Source organism: Scyliorhinus torazame, chromosome 6 (genome assembly GCF_047496885.1).
Source record: "Scyliorhinus torazame isolate Kashiwa2021f chromosome 6, sScyTor2.1, whole genome shotgun sequence".
Taxonomy (NCBI): Eukaryota; Metazoa; Chordata; class Chondrichthyes; order Carcharhiniformes; family Scyliorhinidae; genus Scyliorhinus; species Scyliorhinus torazame.
This window is the reverse complement of record NC_092712.1, coordinates 119,669,960-119,694,099: the sequence shown is the minus strand read 5'-3', so window position 1 is coordinate 119,694,099 and position 24,140 is coordinate 119,669,960. Positions and strand designations below refer to the sequence as shown.

General features: G+C 43.8%; 1 protein-coding gene across 2 annotated transcripts in view; it reads left to right on the top strand.

The window, feature by feature from the left end:
- The window catches only part of kat2b (K(lysine) acetyltransferase 2B), a 153,172-nt gene that overhangs the window by 74,004 nt on the left and 55,028 nt on the right, over positions 1–24,140 (top strand). For both annotated transcript variants that reach the window (XM_072508734.1, XM_072508733.1), the window contains exons 4-5: positions 2,372–2,461; positions 13,931–14,112. In XM_072508734.1, the coding sequence (XP_072364835.1) occupies positions 2,372–2,461; positions 13,931–14,112 (272 nt within the window). The remainder of the gene's footprint in view (positions 1–2,371; positions 2,462–13,930; positions 14,113–24,140) is intronic.

The window sequence follows — 24,140 nt, the reverse complement described above, 5'->3', positions numbered from 1 at the left end:
ACTTTGGCTCCCTGGTCCACACTGCCCGAGGTCCTGCTCCCAGGATCCCCGCACAAACTCCCTATTGGCCAGGTTTCACACACTCCCGTGTTATTGGCGTCGGCCAATCACGTGGTCCGTGGAGCCAGCCCTTTAAATGGTCCACACTATCACAATTGACAATCTTCATTAGAGACTTTTTTGCATCTGAGCAGCTTGTACCTAATTTTAAGAGTCTGAGATGTCTTGTAATTGCTTTTCCTAGGGCAGCACGGTGGCACAGTGGATAGCACTGCTGCCTCACGGCGCCGAGGTCCAAGGTTTGATCCCAACTCTGGGTCACTGTCCGTGTGGAGTTTACACATTCTCCCCGTGCTTGCGTGGGTTTCACCCCCACAACCCAAAGATTTGCAGGGTAGGTGGATTGACCATGCTAAATTGCCCCCTTAATTGGAAAAAATTAATTGGGTACTCTAAATTTTAAAAAATAATTGCTTTTCCTAAGCTTCTTGGCCAACTTTTGCTTTCAGCTGTGGTCCATAGGTATGTATGGCAGGTAACCATATTCTCTGTACTGTCTTTTGTTTTGGATCCTTTTTAATCAGCGTCTTTCAGTTTAATTATTTAAATGATTTTGATTTCCCTGTAGTTATTCTGGATGTAGTTCTGAAGCTCCTGTGTGGCAACATTTGGCGCCCACCTTTAAAATTTTGTAGATGACCTCCTTTAAAATACTTACTTCAAAATTTTTATTAATTTTCAAAATGTTTTATCTCTGCTGGCATCCTTATTTACTCTTGATCTTTTTTCCTGCTGAGGTGGGCCGTGTACTCGTGACTGTTGCCATACATTTTGAACACACAATCTGGGGACAGTTTTTACTTTCCCACTTGATGAGTTGAACCGTACCGAAATTAAAATGTCTCTCTACGTCGGTTGTGAGATAGTGAAGGTTGCAAAAAGGAGAGAAGATTGGTGTTGAAGTAATTGGGGATGAGAATGTCGAAATTAGAACATACAGTGCAGAAGGAGGCCATTCGGCCCATCGAGTCTGCACCGACCTACTTAAGCCCCCACTTCCACCCTATCCCCGTAACCCAATAACCCCTCCTAACCTTTTTGGTCACTAAGGGCAATTTATCATGGTCAATCCACCAAACCTGCATGTCTTTGGACTGTGGGCCCATACCTTGAAGAAGTGGGCACAGAGAAGCATGATCAGGAGGAAAAAAAGAGCAGAGATTGGTGGAAAATGGGTGGGTTAAAGGGTGGAACAGATAAAGTTTATATATTTTTTCAACTAGTTTGCATTATAAATATATTTATATAATTAAATTGAATATATTGAATAATTTAATTTTTTTTTCAAAATCTGACTAAAAATAATTAAGTTTGAATCGACTCAATAATGTATTGTAAGTCGTATAAAGGGCAGCACGGTAGCACAGTGGTTAGCACAATTGCTTCACAGCACCAGGGTCCTGTGTTCGATTCCCGGCTTCGGTCACTATCTGTGCGGAGTCTGCACGTTCGCCCCGTGTCTGCGTGGGTTTCCTCCGGGTGCTCCGGTTTCCTCCCACAGTCCAAAGATGTGCAGGTTAGGTGGATTGGCCATGCTAAATTGGCCTTAGTGTCCAAAATTGCCCTTAGTGTTGGGTGGGGTTACTGGGTTATGGGGATAGGGTGGCGGTGTTGACCTTGGGTAGGGTGCTCTTTCCAAGTGCCGGTGCAGACTCAATGGGCCGAATGGCCTCCTTCTGCACTGTAAATTCTGTAAATTCTATGATTCAAAGGACCAAAAATGAGGTTGAGCACTACTCTTTCATATTTAAATGAAGTGTGATATGAAGTAAGAGTCCAGTTCTTACAGGACTGCTTATTCCCCTGGCATACTGTGAGCAGGATTACAGAAGACCAACAGTTTATAAAAAGTATATATAAATTCTACGTCAGTTCCTGCAAACGGTTTTACTATTACAACCCTTTTTATTAAAATATGTTGTCAGTTTCAAGACAGACATGCTTGCTCTGCATAGCCTGAGATAAAACCAGAGCTCTTTCTAGTCTATATGGTTCAGTACCACTACTATCAACCGAATAATTAGATATGCCCAGAACTGTCTAGTTTTAATTATTTTTTCCAGTGGAATTTACTATTGTAGAAGGTTCTGTTGTTCAATATTTTTTGCATCCTGTTAAAATCTGCAGTGGTTCCTTATTCATTTGATTCCCATTCTTGCTGTAGCCTGGCCTTTTTATCATATTTCTCCAGGACATTTGTCATTCTCTCTGACACTAAATGCACCCTCTAAGTTTGAAAGCTATCTTCATTCCATTTTATGTTTTGTTTTCCCTCCCTGGACTCATGATGTGTTTTCAATTCCATTCACAGCTTTTGAGAAAATGTATTTTACAAATGGGTAACCCTGTGGTGGAAGGACCATTAGGAAGTCCTCCTTTTGAGAAACCCAGCATTGAACAGGTAAAGTGAGAGAAGTTTGCAAACTGCAATCTGCAGATTAAGCTTTAGACGTGGGGATTGTGAAAATAATTTGGTCCTAAAACAACAGTACGCCCAAAACAAAAATTGGGGGTGGGAGAGAATTATCCTGCTGAGATTCAGTACGTGAAAATGTAACCAGGTCGGGAGTGCGGAGTTGGGCCATTTCCCAGCTCTCCAAATCCGACATGGGAGAAAGTGGCCTGGAAGGTCAGATTTTTGTTCCATGGTGGCGGGTTCCCTGGGAATCAGGCCAGGCAGCTCTCGAACAAGTATAAAGGATGCTGGTTATGGAGGCAATCAGGGTGGAAAACCAATTCATGCTCCCACCCATACCCAATGGCCCCTCATACCCTCCATAACAACCAATGCCCCCACTCACCCCCATGGCCCTCTTATCCTCCATGTCAACCTATGACACCCACCAATTCCATGGCCCCTCACACTCTCTATGCCCCTTTTTCCATCTCCTTGGCCTCTCATACCCTCCTTCCCAATCTATGACCCTCTGCTCATCCCCCATGGTTTCTCATCCCCTCCATGCCAATACATGCACCCCACCCACCACTTTTTTCCCTTACCATGCCAGCTCACCCAGAACCCATCTAGACAAGCCTCAGGTCGCATGCTGAGAATAAATAAAATAATCTTCCAAGTGTCTGTTGCAGACTTTATTTTTTATTTAAATCACTCCCATTCATGAAAAGTTTTCAAGAGTCCATAACCACTTGGAGTTGTCAATCAAATTGTGAAATGGCAGATATCTTGTTATATCGTCTTACAATAAAGAAGAAGCCCTTCGGGCCATCGAGTTTGCACTGACAAAACTACACTAAATCTACACTAATCCCACTTTCTAGAACTTAGCCCATACATTTGAATGTTATGACATTTCAAGTGCTAATCCATGTACTTTTTAAAGGTTGTGACCTCTACTACCCTCCCAAGCAGTGCATTCCAGACTCCCATCACCCTCTAGGTGAAATACTTTTTCCTCAAATCCCCTGTAAACCCCTTCCCCTGACCTTAAAATTATGCCCCCTCGTTATTGACCCTACAACTCTGAGGAACAGCTGCTTCCTATCCACCCTGCCCATACCCCTCATAATCTGATACACCTCAATCAGGCCTCTTCAGCCTTCTCTGCTCTGAAGAAAACAACCCGAGCCTGTCCAGCCCCTCTTCAAAGCTCAAATGCTCCATCCCAGTCAACATCCTGGTGAACCTGCTCTACACCCTCTCCACTGCAATCACATCCTTCCTATAGTGAGGCGACCAGAACTGCACACAGTACTCCAGCTGTGGCCTAACCATAAGTTTTGTACAGCTCTAACATAACCTCCCTGCTCTTATAATCTTTGCCACGACTGATGACGGCCAGTGTCCCATACGCTTTCCCAACTACCCTATTACCCTGTCCTGCTGCCTTCAGGGATCTGTAGACAAGTACCCCGAGATCTCTCTGTTTCTCTGAGATTCCTAGTGTCCTCACATTCATTGAGTACTCCCTTGCTTTGTTATTCCTTCCAAAGTTCGTCATCTTGCACTTTTCAGGGTTAAATTCCACATGTCACTGATCTGCCCTTCTGACCAACCCGTCTATATCTTCCTGCAAGCTAAGACCTTTTTCCTCACTATTAGGTTGGCAGTGGCGTAGTGGTATTGTCATTGGACTAATAATCCAGAGACCCAGGGAAATGCTCCGCAGACCTGGGTTCGAATCCCACCAGGACAGGCGGTGAAATTCTAATGCAATAAAAATCTGTAATCAAAAGTCTAATGGTGACCATGAAACCATTGTTGATTGTCGTAAAAACCCATCTGGTTCACTGATGTCCTTTAGGGAAGGAAATCTCTCATCCTTACCTGGTTTGGCCTACATGTGACTCCAGATCCACAGCAATGTGATTGACTCTTAAATGCCCTCAGGGATGGGCAATAAATGCTGACCCAGCCAGCGACGCCCACATCCCATGAACGAATGAAGAGAAAAAAAAATTAATCACCATGAAATCTTCGTATCACTGCAAACTTACTTATCACCCGCCCCCCCCCCCCCAACCGAACATTCTCATCTATATCATTTTATATACCACTGGCCTCCAGTCACACAACCAGCCTTCTACCGCCACCCTCTATCTCCTACCACTAGCCCTTTGACTCAAACTTGCCAAATTATCTTGGATGCCATATGCTTTTACCTTCTTTATCAACACCCTTGTCAGAGGCTTTTCTGAAATCCATATAAATTACATCAACTGCTCTATCCTTGACGACCCGATCACCTCAAAAAATTCAATCAAATGTGTTAGGCTTGACCTTCCTCTGACAAAGCCATGCTGACTATCCTTGATCAAACCTTGCCTCTCCAAGTGGTGATTCCCTCCTTCAAAATTTTCTCCAATAGTTTCCCTACCACCGATGTGAGACTCACTGGTTTGTAATTCCCTGGTTTAACTCTACCACCCTTCTTGAAAAGTGGAAGCACATTAGCTGTCCTCCAACCCTCTGGCACCTCCCTTGTGGCCAGAGAGGAATTTAAAATTTGGGTCAGAGCTCCTGTAATTTCCTCTGTTGTCTCCCCTCAGCAATCTGGGACCCAACTCATCTAGCACTGGGGATTTGTCCACTTTTAAGCCTGCCAAAACCTCCTTACCCCCTATGTTAAATTTTTCAAGAACCTCCCAGTCCCTCTCCCCGAATTCTGTACCTACATCCACCCTCTCCTGAGCGATGACAGATGTGAAGTACTCATTTAACACGTTTAGCAGTGTCCTCCGGCTCCATGCATAGATTGCCCCTTTGGTCCATAATGGGCCCTACTCTTTCCCTGGTTATCCTTTTCCCCTTCATATAGTTTAAAGAATATCTTGGGATTCTCCCGAATCCTACCCACCCCCTCTTTGCTCTCCTAATTGCTTTTGTAAGTTTCCCCCTGCACATTCTGTACTGCATTAAGGCCTCCTCTGATTTATTCCCTTTGTACCGCTAAAGGCCTCTCTTTCTTATCCAGTCCTGAATATTCCGAGACATCCAGGGTTCTCTGGACTTGTTGCTCCTACATTTCACCTTAAAGGGAACATGTTGGGTCTGTACTGTCCCCATCTTCTATTTGAACTCCACCCCACCCCCACTGCTCTCCTGTAGATTTTCCAATAAGAAACTGTTCCCAGTTTACTTTGGCCAGATCCCGTCTTATTTTAATGAAATTTGACTTCCCCCATTCCCAAACAGTTTTTTGCAGACCATTTTTTCCCTTTTCCATAACAAACTTAAATTGTACTGTGTTGTGGTCACTATCACGAAAGCGCTCTCCCCACTGCCATCTCGAATACCTGTCCGGCCTTGTTCCCCAGAATTAGATCCAGACTGCGCCGTCCCTTGTCAGACATTCTATGATAGCAATCGGTTGTGGGATCAGTCCTGCAACTAATCCAGAGAAGGTAACCTTCAGGCCCATGTCCACAGACAGAGTGAATTAGTGTCATGTGAGAGTACCTTTAAGAAATGGGTGTTTATAAATGGGTGTGTATATAAATATCTGTAGCGAGAGTACCTTTAAGAAATGGGTGTTTATTACTGCAGTAATGTCAGAGAATGGGTGGAGCTGGGCTGTCTGTCAGCTTTTTACTTTTGTTTTTGAGCAGGCTGCAGGGTGTGTTTTAGTTTCGTTTTCAGTGTTGGAGCTGAAGCCAGACCGAGCAGGTGTACTGCTGTTCTCTCTGCCATCAAAAGACTATCTCTTGATCATTTGGTGAATTCAGAATTATAAATGTTCTCAATAGTGAATGTAAACCTAATGTGCTTCTGTTCAAAGGTGTTTCTTCTGTCTTCTGGATGTTGTTTGGGAAGTTACTCAGCATTACTTAGTGTTGTATTCTTTGGGAGTTGTATTTGAATTAATGGTTGCTAAGATGTTCACTGTATGTTTTAAAAAGGTTAACTTGAGTTCATAGAATAAACATTGTTTTGCTTAAAAAAATACTTTTCCATTTCTGCTGTACTACACCTGTAGTGTGGGCCATGTGCTCCCCATACCACAAACTATTAAAAGTTGTGGGGCAGGGTGAACACCATGCGACACTTTGGGGTTCTCTAAACCCTGGCTCATAACAAATTGGGGGCTCGAGGGGGATAAAAGTCTATCTATTGGATTGGCTTAGTGAACTTAAAGACAGTGAGGGGGTGAGCATATTGTGGTTGCTTTTCAGGTGTGGTATTTTAGTTTAAGTAGGGAGTGTGTTGTGGACAATGGCTCTTTCAGAGGCTCTGAAGTGTTTGGGGGTGGGGACGGTCACACGCAGTACCTTATGGACAGAGACTAAAAGCAGACTGTTAGATTTGGCAAAAACATTGCAGTTAACATTACCTGACAAAATGTGAAAAGATTAGGTAATTATTGTGGTGGCTAAGCATTTAAAGTTGCCTGAGATACAGTTTGACTCATTGGAAATGGCAAAAATTCAGTTGCAAATTAAACAAATTGAATTTGAGAAAGAATTAAAGCAGCTTGAATATGAAAGAGATAGGAAAAAGAGAGAGAGAAAGAGATAGAGAGGAAAAAGAAAACGAGAGAGAAGAAAAGAGAAAAGAAAGAATAGCCCTAGCAGAACAAAAATAAAGAGAAAGGGAGATACAGATCAGGGAAAAAGATAAAGAGAGAGAGTTTGAACTTCAGAAAATGGCCATGAAACATGACAGTCAGTTAAAATTGGCAGACGTACAGTTGGATGATAGTGATGAGGATAGTAAGAAAGAGCGTCAAAGTCGAAGGCTTGGTGGGAATCTATTTAAATATGTCCAAGAATTGCCAAGGTTTGATGAGAAGGAGGTAGAAGACTTTTTCATTTCATTTGAGAAGGTAGCTAAACAAATGAAATGGCCACAGGACATGTGGGTATCACTGATTCAAACAAAGCTGGTAGGTAGGGCTAGTGAAGTGTTTGCATCACTACCGGAGGAAGTAGCTGGGACGTATGAGGAGGTGAAAAAATCCATCTTAGGTGCATATGAACCAGTGCCTGAAGCCTACAGACAAAGGTTTAGAAATTTAAGGAAAGAATTTGGACAAACATACATGGAGTTTGAAAGGCTCAAACAGAGTAATTTTGATAGGTGGATAAGGGCTTTGAAAATAAACCAAACGTATGAAGCTCTCAGAGAAATTATACTTTTGGAGGAGTTTAAAAATTAATTCCTGATGTAGTGAGAACTCACGTGGAAGAGCAGAGGGTTAAAACTGCGAGGTTAGCAGCAGAAATGGCAGATGATTCTGAATTAGTTCAGAAATCAAAGCTTGGTTTCCGACATCAGTTTCAGCCTGTGAGGGATAGAAACTGGGGACATGAGAAAACTCAAGTGGTAAAGGTAAAAGTGATCTGATGGGAGATAATAAGGAGAGCGTACCTCAGATTGAAAAAGAAATCCAGGAGAGTGGAAAAGAAATGAAAAATTTCAAATGTTTTCACTGTAATAAACTAGGCCTTGTAAAGTCACAGTGTTGGTGGTTGAAGAAAAGCACTGGGAAGGCTGATGTGGTAAAACAGGAGAAGACAGTGGGGTTTGTTAAAGTGGTAAAGGAAAGCCCAAGTGAAGCGAAGGAGGTGCAAAAGATTGTACAGCCTGACCAAGAGGTGATTGATAAGAAGGTGCCAGATCTCTTTAAAGAATTTACTTGTGTGGGTAAAGTTTACTCATGTGTATCAGGAGGAGCAGGTAAAGAAGTCACAATTTTAAGAGATACGGGAGCTTGTCAATCATTAATGGTAAGTGATGAGGAGTTATGTAGTTTGGGAAGAATGTTGTCAGGGTGAGAGGAGTAGTGTTCAATTATATAAGGTAAGGTTGGAAAGTCCAGTGAAGAGTGGTGAAGTGGTAGTAGGAGTAATGCAGAAACTATCTTGTCCAGGAATACAGTTTATCTTGGGTAATGATATAGCTGGATCGCAGGTGGGAGTGATGCCTACTGTGGTTGATAAGCCAGTGGAAAATCAGACAACTGAAGTGTTGAAGGATGAATATCCTGGGATTTTTCCAGATTGTGTAGTAACAAGGTCGCAAAGTCACAGGTTAAGACAAGAGGAGAAATCAAAGAGTGAAGATGAAGTTGAAGTACACTTATCAGAAACGCTTTTTGATCAGATGATTGAAAAAGAAGAATAGGTGGAGCATGAGGCGGATATTTTTAGCTCAGGAAAATTGGCGGAGTTACAACAGAAATATATAGAAATAAAACGGATGTATCAGAAAGCATACACGAAAGAGGAATCTGAGTGTATACCAGAGTGTTATTACCATAAAAGTAGTGTCTTGATGAGAAAATGGAGACCTTTACATATGCATGAGGATGAAAAGTGGGCAGAAGCTCATCAAGTAGTATTGCCGGTAGGGTATAGAAAGGAGGTGTTGTGAGTTGCACATGAGGTACCAGTGGGAGGTCATTTGGGAATAAGGAAAACTCAAGCTAAAATCCAGAAACAGTTTTATTGGCCTGGACTACATAAAGATGTAGTTAAATTTTGTCAATCATGTCACATATGTCAAGTGATAGGGAAACCTCAAGCAGTGATAAAACCAGCGCCCTTAATACCCATTCCAGCATTTGAGGAACCTTTTACTAGGGTCATAATTGATTGTGTAGGACCGCTTCCTAAAACGAAAAGTGGGAATCAATATCTTTTCACTATAATGGATGTGTCTACTAGGTTTCCAGAGGCCATTCCAGTACGTAATATTACAGCTAAAAAGATTGTGGAAGAGTTATTTAAATTCTTTACTAGATGTGGACTATCCACAGAAATACAATCGGATCAAGGATTGAATTTTACCTCAAGGTTATTCAAAGAAGTTATGGATAGCTTAGGAATAAAACAATTTAAATCAACTGCGTACCATCCAGAATCGCAGGGAGCGTTAGAAAGGTGGCATCAGACATTAAAGACAATGGTGAGGGCTTATTGTCACGATTATCCAGAGGATTGGGATAAAGGTATTCCATTCGTACTGTTTGCAATTAGGGATGCACCTAATGAGTCAACCAAATTTAGTCCTTTTGAACTAATTTCTGGTCATGAGGTAAGAGGACCACTTAAATTGATTTAGGAAAAATTGGTGAGTGAGAAATCGGAAATTACATTATTGGATTACGTGTCAAATTTTAGGGAACGATTAAATAGAGCAGGTGAATTGGCTAGACAACATTTAAAAGTTGCACAAAATGTGATGAAACGGGTAGCGGACAAGAAATCCAAAGTTCGTAGTTTTGCAAGTGGAGATAAAGTTTTGGTGTTGTTACCAGTGGTAGGTGAACCTTTAAAAGTAAGATTTTGTGGACCGTAACAGATTGAAAGGAAATTAAGTGAGGTGAATTATGTGGTAAAAACACCAGATCGAAGGAAGACTCACCGAGTGTATCATGTGAATATGCTAAAACGGTACTTTGAAAGGGAAGGAGAGAAAAAGGATGAGGTTTTAATGATTCTAACTCAAAGTGACGAACCAAATCCAGATGACTGTGAATTTGACATACCTCAAATTAAATTGGAAAATGAGGATGTTCTTAAAAATTGGGATAAATTGTTGAGTTACCTTCCAGAGGAAAAACGGACTGACCTGAAAGAGTTATTGATATCACGCGGGCAAGTTTGTGGAGATAAATTGGGAAGTACTAAAATGGCTATACATGATGTAGATGTGGGAAATGCTTTTCCAATCAAACAACATCCATACAGACTTAACCCTTTAAAATTGGCACTGGTTAACAAAGAGATTGAGAGTATGCTTAAAAATGGCATAATTGAAGTGGGTTGCAGCCAATGGAGCTCACCCATGGTGATGCTACTTAAACCAGACGGTACCCAACGGTTGTGTGTGGACTATAGAAAGGATAATGCAGTTGCAAGAACAGACTCTTATCCTATCCCACGTTTGGAGGATTGCATTGAGAAAGTGGGACAATCAGCTTTTATTTCCAAACCGGATTTACTTAAAGGTTACTGGCAGGTACCTTTATCCGAAAGGGCGAAGGAGATTTCAGCTTTTGTGACTCCAGATGGTATATACCAATTCAAAGTTATGCCATTTGGCATGAAAAAAGCACCAGCCACATTTCAACGGTTAACTAACAAAGTTGTTTCAGGATTACCCAATTGTGCAGTATACATCGACGGTCTGGTAATTTTCAGCCAGACATGGACAGAACATTTAAAACATCTGATGGAGTTATTCGATCAACTTCAGGAGGCAGGTTTGGTGATAAACCTAGCCAAAGGTGAATTTGGAAAAGCCCAAACCATACAATTGGACAGGGTCGAACTGCCCCACAGGATGTGAAAACAAAAGTTATTGGAGAGTTTCCGATACCCTCTACACGATGGGAAATAATGCGATTTCTTGGTATGAGTGGATTTTACCGGAAATTTGTACCCAATTTTAGCAGTGTGGTCGCTCCACTGACAGACATGCTCAAGCAGCATAACAAATTCCAGTGGACAGCGGAGTGCCAATAAGCATTTGACGGCCTGAAGGCTGTGTTAACCACTGCTCTTGTGTTAGCCATCCAAAATTATACAAAACCATTCAAAGTGGCTGTTGATGTGGGTGTAGGTGCAGTGCTTCTACAGGACGACGACGAAGGGCGAGGGCGGCCTATTGGTTATTTTTCAAAGAAATTGGATTCTCACCAGAAAAAGTATTCCACGATTGAGAAGGAGACTTTGAGTTTGGTGCTGGCTTTGCAACATTTTCACATTCATGTGACCAGCAATCCGTCTGACACCGTTATATATACTGATCATAATCCGTTGACATTTTTGGAGCGATTCCGGAATATCAATGCAAAGCTGTTTCGCTGGAGTTTATTGTTGCAGCCATTTCATTTAAAAACGTGATAGCCGATGCTTTGTCATGAATGTGATGAACGGAAGCAGTTTCGGTTGGAGGAAGAAGAACAAAAATGGACTATATTATTGTACCTGTTTGCTTGTGTTGGTTTTTTTTAAACAAAAAAGTATATTTACTGTGTGCATTTCTTAAAGAATGGTGAAAAGGTGAAAAATGAAACCATCTTGAAATTGATGGGGGTGTTTTTTTTTTTTTTTTGCGGGGGTGGGGGAGGTGTCTTGTGAGAGTACCTTTAATAAATGGGTGTTTACAAATAGGTGTGTATATAAATATCTGTAGTGAGAGTACCTTTAAGAAATGGGTGTTTATTACTGCAGTGATGTCAGAGTGGGTGGAGCTGGGCTGTCTGTCAGCTTTATACTTTTGTTTTGGAGCAGGCTGCAGGGTGTGTTTTAGTTTCGTTTTCAGTGTTGGAGCTGAAGCCAGACCAAGCAGGTGTACTGCTGTTCTCTCTGCCATCAAAATACTATCTCTTGATCATTTGGTGAATTCAGAATTATTAATGTTCTCAGTAGTGAATGTAAACCTAATGTGCTTCTGTTCAAAGGTGTTTCTTCTGTCTTCTGGATGTTGTTTGGGAAGTTATTAAGCATTACTTAGTGTTGTATTCTTTGGGGGTTGTGTTTGAATTAATGGTTGCTAAGATGGTCACTGTATGTTTTGAAAAGGTTAATTTGAGTTCATAGAATAAACATTGTTTTACTTAAAAAAATACTTTTCCATTTCTGCTGTACCACACCTGTAGAGTGGGCCGTGTGCTCACCAGACCACAATCTATTAAAAGTTGTGGGTCAGGTGAACTCCATGATACACTTTGGGGTTCTCTAAACCCTGGCCCGTAACAAAAGCAAGCAACCATTTTTCTTTAACACTTCAGACAGTTTTTTCAGAGTTAATGGGCAAGAGTTTTAATTGACTTGACAGGTCCCTTTGACAGTTTATCTTGGCACTTTTGACAGTTGTTTTGACAGTGAGCTGCAGTTCTGTAGAGTATATGAACTTTTTACATACATTCATCTGAGAAATACCACAGAGCATCCTGACCTCCCTTGGCTATTCAAACATGCCCATAAAGGTCAGACCTGCTCCTACCAGATCGAATCTGCGCAGATTGGGTTTCAGACACTTCTCACACCAAAATCACATATGAGTGAAGGCAGAAGCTGATTTCTACGGGCACTTCCCTCTGCAAAATGTGCATGCGTGAATCCCAACCTGGGCCCATTCCTGCTCCCACAAAAATGGTAAATGCCGTGTTTGGGGGCGAGTCTTGCAGATTTGGGCCTCTTTCACCATTTTATCAATGATGGAGAGGCTTTCGTCTTTTCGAAGATCCAGGCCAATGATTCATGTATCTTTGGGCAGCAGGACATATGGGGAAGGGAATGATGTTTGACAGGCAGCAAATTGGAGTTGAATATTTTGAATGGACTGCGACAGTCGGCTATTCATCTTCTTGAATATGTTACAGCATTTACTTTGATAAGGGATTATTCAAACCCCACTTCTATATTCATCCCTTTGCTCCATTTTGCTTGGTTTATTCAACATGTTCTTATAATTCAACATTTTAAGCCCTGATGCACAGGTCTCCCTTATCCACCATGCTAGTGACCATATCAAAAAAATTAAAGTAATGAGACTTGACACACTGTTCGCCAGATCATGCTGACACTCTTTGATCAGCTCATATTTGTTTGAGGTGCTTAGTCACTGTGATTGCGTTTGGGAATGAGGGATTACTTTTGTAGAGCCATTCCTCAGGAGATTAAATAGGTGGTGAAGAATTCATAATAGAGTAGGGTATAAAACATAAGTGGCCCTAAAATGTACACAATATTATACTCGTTGCAGAAATGTGGGGCCATGGTATTTATCTCGGATGAAACAATTGCCTGAATGATAAGTTTATTTTTAAATTAAATTATTCTGCATTTTCTCTCACCTCCTTGTTCCTTTTATTAGTGAATGACACGAGGTGGAGATTTGAATTAAAAAATTCACATGAGAAATACATTTTATAATAGTGGTCATAGTGACAGATGAAGATTCCAGAGTTTCTTTTGGCTGATGTTGGTGATCAAGGATTATTTATTACAGAACCTTCCCTCGAGGCTTGTAATTCTGCGGGATATTAGCATAAGCATTAGAGTATTGGTCTGAAACATTTCCTCTGCTATTTTAGCAGAGGCATTAACCCATTTATTTTAAGCTGAGTAATACCTTGGCTAAAGCAATGGAGAGATGATTTTCAGATGAATAAGTTAACATTTGAATGCTCATATTCCACAAGATCAAATAGATTGTTAGTTTTGACGTGGTTGGGAAAAGACTGGACTTTCCACATTGCTTGCATTCTTCTTTCTGAATGTATAGTATAGCTTTCTTTTATTGTCCTTTCTTTGACATCAGTTCCAGCATACAAAATTTATGCTGCTCTTTAATGCGAATTGACAAATAGAAGCAAATGTTGTGCCTTTAACTGACATGTTGTTGCATGCTATGAGTTTTTTTTAACATGCTATTTACATTTGCTCCTTTTTTGTTTAGGGAGTTACTAACTTTGTACAGTACAAGTTTAGTCACCTTCCATCAAAGGAAAGGCAAACTATTTGTGAACTGTCCAAAATGTTTTTGAATCGAATCAACTACTGGCAGCTGGAAACTCCCTCACAACGGAGGCTTCGGTCACCAAATGATGATGGTGCTGGATACAAAGTTAATTATACAAGGTATTAGATAGACCATGCACGAAGTGTGAAGCCCCTAAATGGTGTGAGACTTTATGTAGACCATGCTTCAACTTTTAATTCTTTAAAAGCTCTCATGGCTTTTTTGTTTGGTGCAACTGTTCTTTGGTTACAACACAGTGACATACATTTGTAGTGTGGTGTACATTATATCATTGACATGGAATATCTGAGTAAGATTTACTGAGTGAGATATGTTGGTGATGATCCTAAAGACTAGCTAAAGTCAAAGATTATGAAAGGATATGAAGGGATGAATATATCTTCTTACAAATTTCACTTTCACTCAGTTAACGAAGGCTGGGATTTCCATAATTTTAATAGTGTGTAGGTAGTGAAACTGCTTGGACTGAACAAATTAGGAGTGCAGTGGTGTTAAAATGTATTGTTGCGGCTGCTTGGTGATAAGGCAACTTTTCAATATGACAAGGCTGGGGGCATGGCCTGCACCAAGTTCAATTATATATGAACAGATAACTATCAGGTTGAGGAACAGAGATACCAAACTTTAGTTCATCTGCTCTTTGAAAACGGAAGGGAATGAAATGAAAATTTTCCATGGGTTAAATTCCTTGTTGGATTATTTATAGCGTATAAACATGTATGGACTGGATTACAGAATGACAGACTAAATGGCCACAAAGTGTTATAATAATAATCTTTATTGTCACAAGTAGGCTTACATTAACACTGCGATGAAGTTACTATGAAAAGCCCCTAGTCGCCACATTACGGCACCTGTTCAGGTACCATGAGTGAGAATTCAGAATGTCCATTTTGCCTAACAGCACGTCTTTCGGGACTTGTGGGAGGAAACCGGAGCACCGGAGGAAACCCACGCAGAAACGGGGAGAACGTGCAGACTCCACACAGACAGTGACCCAAGCCGGGAATCGAACCTGGGATCCTGGCGCTGTGAAGCCATAGTGCTAACCATTATGCTACCGTGCTGCCCGTTAGCACTCCCCCATTACAAAACTACTCTTTAGCAGGAACATCAGTCATATCAGAGGTGGCAGTCATAATGCTTTCTTTTTAACATCTTTGTTCATCTTATTTCAAGGTGAAAGCAGATAGCAATGATGGCAACTCAGAGACCACCAATGTATTTAGCCTGACTAACGATATTTTAACATGTGCAATGGACAAAAGCAGAATGCAGGTCCACAAGGCCCTTCTGTGCTTCATTGCTTTATTTTTCGGGGGAGGGAAGTTTGGAGCATCTTTAAGATCCAAGCCTTCTTGTAGTTACCTTACATAACCACACCTCCACTTTAGTTGCTGCAGCCCTTTAATAGCCCGCCAGAACAATGAATCTCATTCTCATTGTGCATTCTCCCAGCCCAATGCAAGAGCTAAATTTACATAGGATAAATGATTAATCTAGAGCTGGAAATTCAGTGGCGTTGGTGGATTACCCACAATCATTGTTCCCACCGAGGGTGCATGTAAAATGGAAAACCCGTCCATAGCAAGAAAATAAGCAAATCATAGGATGATAAACAGAATTTGCTCATCAAAACTCAATACTCTATACAGCATCATGGTAAGATTAATGTTTTGCCGTTACAACTTTGCCTCCCAGTTATTCAGTATGACTTTTCTAGATTTACTTCTCACTGATCTCACATTTATGTCCTCTTGTTCCATTTTCTGAAATCAGAAAAAATGAAGATACTGTCTTAGAATAAAGAGCCTTAATATAATTTGGACTTTTGGGCAAGCTGATATTCATCTGAGGGTCCTTTAAAATATGGTGTAATGTGAGCACCCTGCTCACATCTTTAATAGCTCATTGAAGTCATTTTAGTAATAGGTGAGTTGCTCAAAGCTATAACTAGAGATGTCCTATATGACCACTTAAATAGAAAAAGCCATACTTGGGACACCAAACGCAGCTTTCAGAAAAAAAGGTTGCGTCTGATAAATTTGAATGTATTTTTTGAAGAAGTCAACATCGATGTGGGTAACTTGGGAGATTATCTACTAGGACTTTCAGAAAACTTTTCATAAGGTGCCTCTAGAGAGGCTACAATAGAAGTTAGAATTTAGTGGGATTAGTAATAATTTTTTGCAGTGGATTTCGAATTGGATGAATAACTGTACGCAGAAAGTTATTGTCAATGTATCTGCTTAGAGACCATTCGCCAAGAAACCCTGCAGGAATAGTTGGTAGGATTATTGCTACTTATTTTTTTGTTGATTACCTAGACGTAGATATTGGGGGGAACGATATCGGGGGGAATGTAGGTATTGGAGGGGAAATTTACGTGTGACATCAGTATATATGCTCATGTTAGGATTGTTAAGAATTCTTGACTACCCTAAAATGATCTCAATATTTTGGAGGAATGAGCCTGTGTTTTATAAATGATATTTAACTTAGTAAAGGGTATTCTAGTGCTAGGTTTATGCTAAATCTATATAGGCCCTGAAGGGAACAAAATTGAAACCAGATGAACAGGGTTTTAGGATGTATTCACAGCACAATTCACTAAAAAGCTAAGCATACCATTTTGTCCTTGTATAAAGCCCTGTTTTAGGTATCAGCAAAATGGAGTCTTTGCATTATACGGATATTGAGGCAATTGAAAGGGGAAAACGACAGATTAATTCCTAGTTTAAAGCTCCTTAGCTAACCAGGGGCTTAAAGAGCTGGGTCACAGAATGGTTGCACCAGAAAAGGAGGTCACTTAGTCCATCGTGTGTGCACTGGTCTTATGAAGGAGCAGTTTACCCAGTGCCACTGCCTAACCTTCTCCCTGTAGCCAAGAACATTCTTCCTTTTCAGATAATAATCCAATTTCCTCTTCAATGCTTTAATTGAACCTGCCTTCACTATACTCTCAGGCAGTGTATTCCAAATCCTAGCCACACGTTGCATGAAAGAAGTTTTCCTTATGTCTCCAATGCTTCTTTTGACAATTACCTTAAATCTGTGCCCTCATGGACTCGATCCTTTCATCAATGGGAACAGTTTTTCCCTGTCCATACCTCTCATGATTTTGTATGCCTTTATCTAATCTCCTGTCAACCTTCTCATCTCAAAGGGAAAGTGTTCCATCCTCTCCAAATTTATCTGCATAACTAAAGTTCCTCATCCCTAGATTTTTGTGAATCTTTTCTGCACTCTCCCCAAGGCCTTTAGATCTTACCGAAAGCATGGTGCCCAGAATACTCCAGTTGTGGTCAAACTAGTGTTGTATACAAATTTAACATAACCTCCTTGCTTTTGTGCTCGGTGTCTCTATCAATAAAGCCGAGAATTCTGTATGCTTTATTAGCCACTCTCTCAACTTGTCTTAGCACCTTCAATGACTTATGCACATATATACCCAGGTTCCTTTGCTCCTGTACCCTCTTTAGCATTGTACCCTTTACTTTCTCTTATCTCGTTGCGTTCTTCCCACCAAAACAAATCATTTCCCATTTTTCTGCACTAAGTATATATATATATATGGGTCTTTGTACTTTAGAAAAGGTTAGGCTTGGGAAAAATTTGATAGAGAGACTTTTAATGTAGCGAAGGGCCTATATTATGATCATTGATTCAGGTATGCTCTGCCTGAGGACTCATCATCAGATGATGCTCATCTTGAGCCACTTCCTAGGCTATTTGTCAATGGTGGTTTGTCATTACCTTCCAAAGTCAGGAGCAGAGCGAGGAGGCATACAGTAGCAAGATGGGCAAATGTGTGACAGCTGCAATTTAATGTGTAATATAATACATTTTTGGAAAAAAACTAAAACTATACATAATAGAAAGATGCTAAAGGTACGGATGAACAGCGAGAGCCAAGTGTTACATGGAAGTGTTGAGTGCAGGTAGATAAAGCTGTGATAACTTTTTATAAAAGAAAGACATTGAGTAGCAAAGCAGATAAGATTAAATGTATACAAACCATTTGTTGGGTCAAATGGGATATTGTGATTGGTTTGGGGTGACCCACTATAGTAAGCCCATTAAAGTGATAGAGAGTGTACAGCATAGATGCTGCACTATCAATTACCGCAAAGATGAGAATAGTGGAACAATCGAGGCTTTATTGAGCAAGATGTTGTGCCTCCTGAAGCTGGAACCAGAATGGCTGCAGCACAGAAGAGCACACACATTTATACGCCGCCTACTGGGCGGAGCCAGCAGGCAGGGATTTACCCTTGTACCTCTAATATACGGGTAGTGCCGTAATACATGTAATGTACTACTAGTGGTGACTACCACATTCATCCCCTGTTAAAAAAAAGAGTCCGGCGGGGGTGGTGGAAAGCATTACAAGTTAAGTCTGTCGGCGGCCTTGACCCTCCTCTGCGATCGCCTCGGTGGTGATGTGGGCGCCGACTTGGTCACTTGCGACTCTGGGAGCGTGTTGTCCTCGTCTTTGTCACCCCTGAGTGGAACCAGTGGGAGGACGGATCCTGCTGGGGTGGGGGCTGCGGTGAGGTTTGCTGGAGGGAGGGTGAGTGGCGCAGGGGTGAATGAGGCAACCGGAGGGGGGGGGGGGGGGTCAGGTCGTGGGTGGGGTTCCCGCGGGTGCCAGGTCCCGGAGGGAGACTGTGTCTTGGTGCCCATCAGGGTGTGTCACGTAGGCGTACTGCGGGTTTGCATATAAGAGGTGGACGTTTTCGACCAAGGGGTCCGACTTATGGGTCCACACATGCTTCCGGAGGAGGACGGGTCCAGGAACTGTCAGCAATGTTGGGAGCGAGACCCCGGAGGTTGACTTCCTGGGGAAGGCAAACACACGTTAGTGAGGGGTCTCATTGGTCGCGGTGCAGAGGAGTGAACGGATGGAGTGGAGCGCGTCGGGGAGGACCTCCTGCCAGCGGGAGACCGGGAAAATTTTACATCGCAAGGCTAGTAGGACGGCCTTCCAGACCGCCCCGTTCTCCCTCTCCACCTGCCCGTTTCCCCAGGGGTTGTGGCTGGTCGTCCTGCTCGAGGCGATGCCCTTGCTGAGCAGAAACTGACGCAGCTCATCGCTCATGAAAGAGGATCCCCGATCACTGTCAATATAGGTGGGGAAACCGAACAGAGTGAAGATGCTGTGCAGGGCTTTGATTACTGTGGCAGAAGTCATATCGGGGCACGGGATGGCGAAAGGGAACCGGGAGTACTCATCAATCACGTTCAGGAAATATGTGTTGCAGTCGGTGGAGGGGAGGGGCCCTTTGAAGTCCCCGCTGAGGCGTTCAAAGGGGCGGGAGGCCTTCACCAGGTGCGCTCTATCTGGTCGGTTGAAGTGCGGCTTGCACTCTGCGCAGACTTGGCATTCTCTGGTGACGGTCCTGACCTCAATGGAGTAGGGCAGGTTGCGGGCCTTAATGAAATGGAAGAACCGGGTGACCCCCAGGTGGCAGAGGTCATAGTGGAGAGCCCACAGTCAGTCCACTTGCGCGCTGGCACATGTACCGCGGGATAGGGCATCAGGGGGCTCGTTGAGCTTCCCCGGGCGATACAAGATCTCGTAATTATAGGTGGAGAGCTCGATCCTCCACCACAAGATCTTGTCATTTTTGATCTTGCCTCGCCGTTGGTCAGTGAGGAGAGTGAATCTCCTGCCAGCCAGGTAATGCCTCCAATGTCGCACAGCTTCCACAGTGGCTTGGGCCTCCTTTTCGACAGAGGAGTGCGAATTTCGGAGGCATGGAGGGTGCGGGAAAAGAAGGCCACGGGCCTGCCCGCCTGTTTGAGGGTGGCGGCCAGAGCTATGTCCGATGCATCGCTCTCCACCTGAAAGGGGAGGGACTCGTCGACCGGGTGCATCGTTGCCTTGGCGATGTCTGCCTTGATGCGGTTGAAGGCCTGGCGGGCCTCAGCCGCCAGGGGGAATACTGTGGACTGAATGAGTGGGGGGCCTTGTCCACATAATTAGGGACCCACTGGGCGTAATAGGAGAAAAATCCCAGGCATCGTTTCAGGGCCTTGGGGCAGTGGGGGAGAGGGAGTTCCAGGAGGGGGCGCATGCGGTCAGGGTCGGGCCCTAGGACTCCATTTTCCACGACATAGCCAAAGATGGCTAAGCGGTTGGTGCGGAACACGCATTTCTCCTTATTGTATGTGAGATTAAGGAGTTTGGCAGTCTGGAGGAATTTTTAGAGGTTTGCGTCGCGGTCCTGCTGATCGTGGCCACAGATGGTGACGTTATCTAGGTACGGGAAGGTGGCCCGCAGTCCGTACCGGTCAACCATTCGGTCCATCTCTCGTTGGAAGACCGAGACCCCATTAGTGACGCCGAAAGGAACCCTAAGGAAGTGATAGAGGCGGCCATCTGCTTCGAACGCAGTGTATTGGCGGTCCCCTGGGCGGATGGGGAACTGGTGGTAGGCAGACTTCAAGTCCACTGTGGAGAAGACTCGATACTGCGCAATCTGATTGACCATGTCAGATATGCGTGGGAGGGGGTACGCGTCGAGCTGCGTATACTGATTGATGGTCTGACTGTAGTCAATGACCATCCTGTGCTTCTCCCCAGTCTTCACTACCACCACTTGAGCTCTCCAGGGGCTGTTGCTGGCCTCAATGCCATTTACCCCCTCCCGCAGAAGCCGTTGGACTTCCGACCTGATGAAGGTCCTGTCCTGGACACTGTACCGTCTGCTCCTAGTGGCGACGGGTTTGCAATTCGGGGTGAGGTTTGCAAACAGGGAAGATGGGTCGACCTTAAGGGTCGTGAGGCCGCAGACGGTGAGGGGGAGTAGGGGTCCGCCGAATTTTAAAGTTAGGCTTTGGAGATGGCACTGAAAATCCAGGCCGAGTAACAGGGCAGCGCAGAGGTGGGCGAGGTCGTAGAGCTGGAAGTTGCTGAACTCTACCCCTTGGACGGTGAGGGTCGCGATGCAGTACCCCCAGATTTCCACGGAATGGGATCCGGAGGCCAGGGAGATTTTCTGAGTGACGGGGTGTACCGGGAGGGAGCAGCGTCTTACCGTAGTGGGGTGGATGAAGCTCTCAGCGCTCCCGGAGTCAAGGAGGCAGGTCGTCTCGTGCCCATCGATCTTCACCGTCGTCATCGCGGTCGTGAGGTTGCGGGGCCGGGACTGATCCAGGGTGATAGAGGCGAGCTGCGGCAGATGCTGGGAGGTCCCGGGCTGGTCAACGGTGGCGGAGGTCGTGGCAGGTGATGAACGGCCAGACAAGCAGGGGTCCTGAGACGCGTCCAAAATGGCGCCAAAGATGGCGGCGCGCATGGGGTGCACATGGCAGGCGGCATCAAAGATGGCGGCTCCCACGTGCCGCATGTGGCTTGCGGGGGGGGTAAATGGCAGCGCCCCTGGGTCGCACGTGGTGGGTGTAGGAACGCCGGGTCTCCTGTAGCTGGAACCAGAATGGCTGCAGCACAGTAAAGCACACACATTTATACGCCGCCTACTGGGCCAGCAGACAGGGATTTACCCTTGTACCTCTAATATACGACAGTGCCGTAATACATGTAATATACTACTAGCGGTGACTACCACAATAGATTAACTGAGGATGAAGAGAGTTGTGATACTGGATCAGAGAAATTTCAGAGACATTGAATAGAGATTTTCAGAATGCTAAGTGATTTTGATAGAATCAATGCAGAAAACATGGGTGTGATTGAATGGAAAGTGTAATTTCAGGCGGATTTGGCTGGATGTTTCTCCCGGCTCTGATTGTGAGTTCCCCACTGCTATCTCACCATATTTTTGTGGTCCCTGGGGAGTTTCTCTCTGGACTAGCCCACACTTAGAATTAATTTCAACACTGGGCAGGCCGGCTCCTCAGAGAGCTGACTACCATTTTGAAAGGGTCTCCAAGTGAGATTGAGGGCTCCCCACACCACCCACCCACGGGCAATGTCACCCATAACATACATGGGCTTTGCCCCCCCCCCCCAGGTGTAGACACCCCACTATGGGGTCGCTGAGCCCCCCCCTTTTCAAGCCTTTCCACGCCCATTTTCAGCCCCTCCCCCATTTGGGACCCAACCCTTCACCCCCCAACTTTACGGAGGCTCCTTCATACCCGCCTTTAACTCCCCCCCCACTCGCCATACCCCCCCTCACCCCTCCTTTCATGGGCATGGCCGCCCTCACGCCTCAGCCCTCGGCAATGTCACCCTGACACTCAGGCACCATGGTGACAGTGCCAAGGTACCTGGGTGCCAGAGGGAGAGCCACGGTGCCATCCTGCCCTCTCGCTGACCACCCAGGGGTCTCAAATGGCCTGGGAGCTGGGCCCACAAAAGATCAGCCATGATCTCATTGAATGGCAGAGCAGGCTCGAAGGGCCAGATGGCCTACTCCTTCTTATATTCTTATGGGAGACCTGATCCAGGTGCTGTGACGCCTAGTCCACGTTTGTGTGACCAGTGCTAATCAGCACCCATGTGGCCTCTCACTGGGGAGCCGGTTAGATCATGGAAGGCCGTTGGATTGGACTTCCATATCGCTAATGAGACGGAGATTGCCCTTAATTGGTCTCAATTAGCTTCACACCAGAACGTTAGTGGGCTAGTTATATTGCAAACCGCTCAGCGCCCAGCGCGGTCCCCGATTTAAGCCTCTCCCACAATCTAACCATCCCGCACGGATCCTCGGCGGGCACAGACGGCCATTAAAACGCACTCTTTATCTACTGTAGAGGAGTATGATTCGGTCATTACTTTTTTGTTAAAGGCACAAGAGAGGGGCGGCATATGACGCAGTTGTCAGCACTGCTGCCTACAGCGCTGAGGACCCGGGTTCGAATCCCGCCCCTGGGTCACTGTCGTGTGGAATTTGCACATTCTCCCCGTGTTTGCGTGGGTTTCACCCCCACAACCCAAAGGAGTGCTGGTCAGGTGGATTGGCCACGCTAAATTGCCCTTTAATTGGAAAATAAATAATTGGGTACTCTAAATTTGAAAAAGTAAAAAAAAGTTAAAGACACAAGAGAGATGAGGAAATGTTTTCATACAGATGGGTGTTGCATGGATTGCTTTTCCACTGGGAATGGTTGAGACAGAGTTTATTTCTTTTTAGAGTGATATTTTAAGTAATTAAAATAGAGCGTTTGAAGGCTTTAGGGAGAATTTGGGGAAGGGTGTTAATTCTGGATTGCTGTGGTAAAGAAACAGTCTATATACAATGGGCTAAACAAGAAAAAGGAGCAAGAGTAGGTCATACGAGCGTCCTCCACCATTCAGTAAGATTATGGCAGACCTGAATGGTCAACCTCTTATTCTGACACAATGTCACCTAGTTCTAGTCTCTTCAATAAGCCCAGCTTATTCAATCTCTCCTCAAAGGACTGCCCTCTCATGTCAGGAATGAACATTTGTTGCATCTTCACTAAAGAAAGAATAACTTTTAGATACGGAGACCCAAAACTATACAATGTACTCCTGATGTGTTCTCACCAAAGCTGTATAATCAACACTTCCTTTCTCTTATACTTCAGCCTGCTTTCAGCAAAGTCTAATATGCTATTTGCCTTTTGCTACACCTGCACAAAGGTGCTCCTTTGCGCTGTGAAAAATCTGTTGTGTCACCCTTACTTTACAATGCATGGAGAGACGGTCAGTTATTATGAAGATATTATTGTGCCTATGGCCCGAACCAATCGATGGGGGCCGCACATCTGGCTTGGCACCACCTATACCCTCTGAGATTTTATGAGCTATTATGTTTATTTTTGCCTGCTTAAAGTTATATGGATATAATTGCATCACTTCTAGTTGCCCATGACGTTATTTTATTAAATACCATCTTGCCCTGTAAAGGAAACATTAGAGTAGCAAGTTCATTATGCAGTAACATTATAGTTGTGGAAGGGATGATTAATGCCATTATGACTGCAGCTGTACTATTATTTGAATGAACTATTGCACTTCAGATAGAGGAATTTGTGGTGTTTCTGTATAGGGTTCTTCCTCATAATTCAGGTATTCATGCTCACTTTTCCATCCCATAACATCTTATTCTGTCTATGTAAGTATAAGGATGATCTTCCCTCAGGCTGTCTACTTTGCATTTCTCTTTTAAGTCGTGCATCTTTTACACAT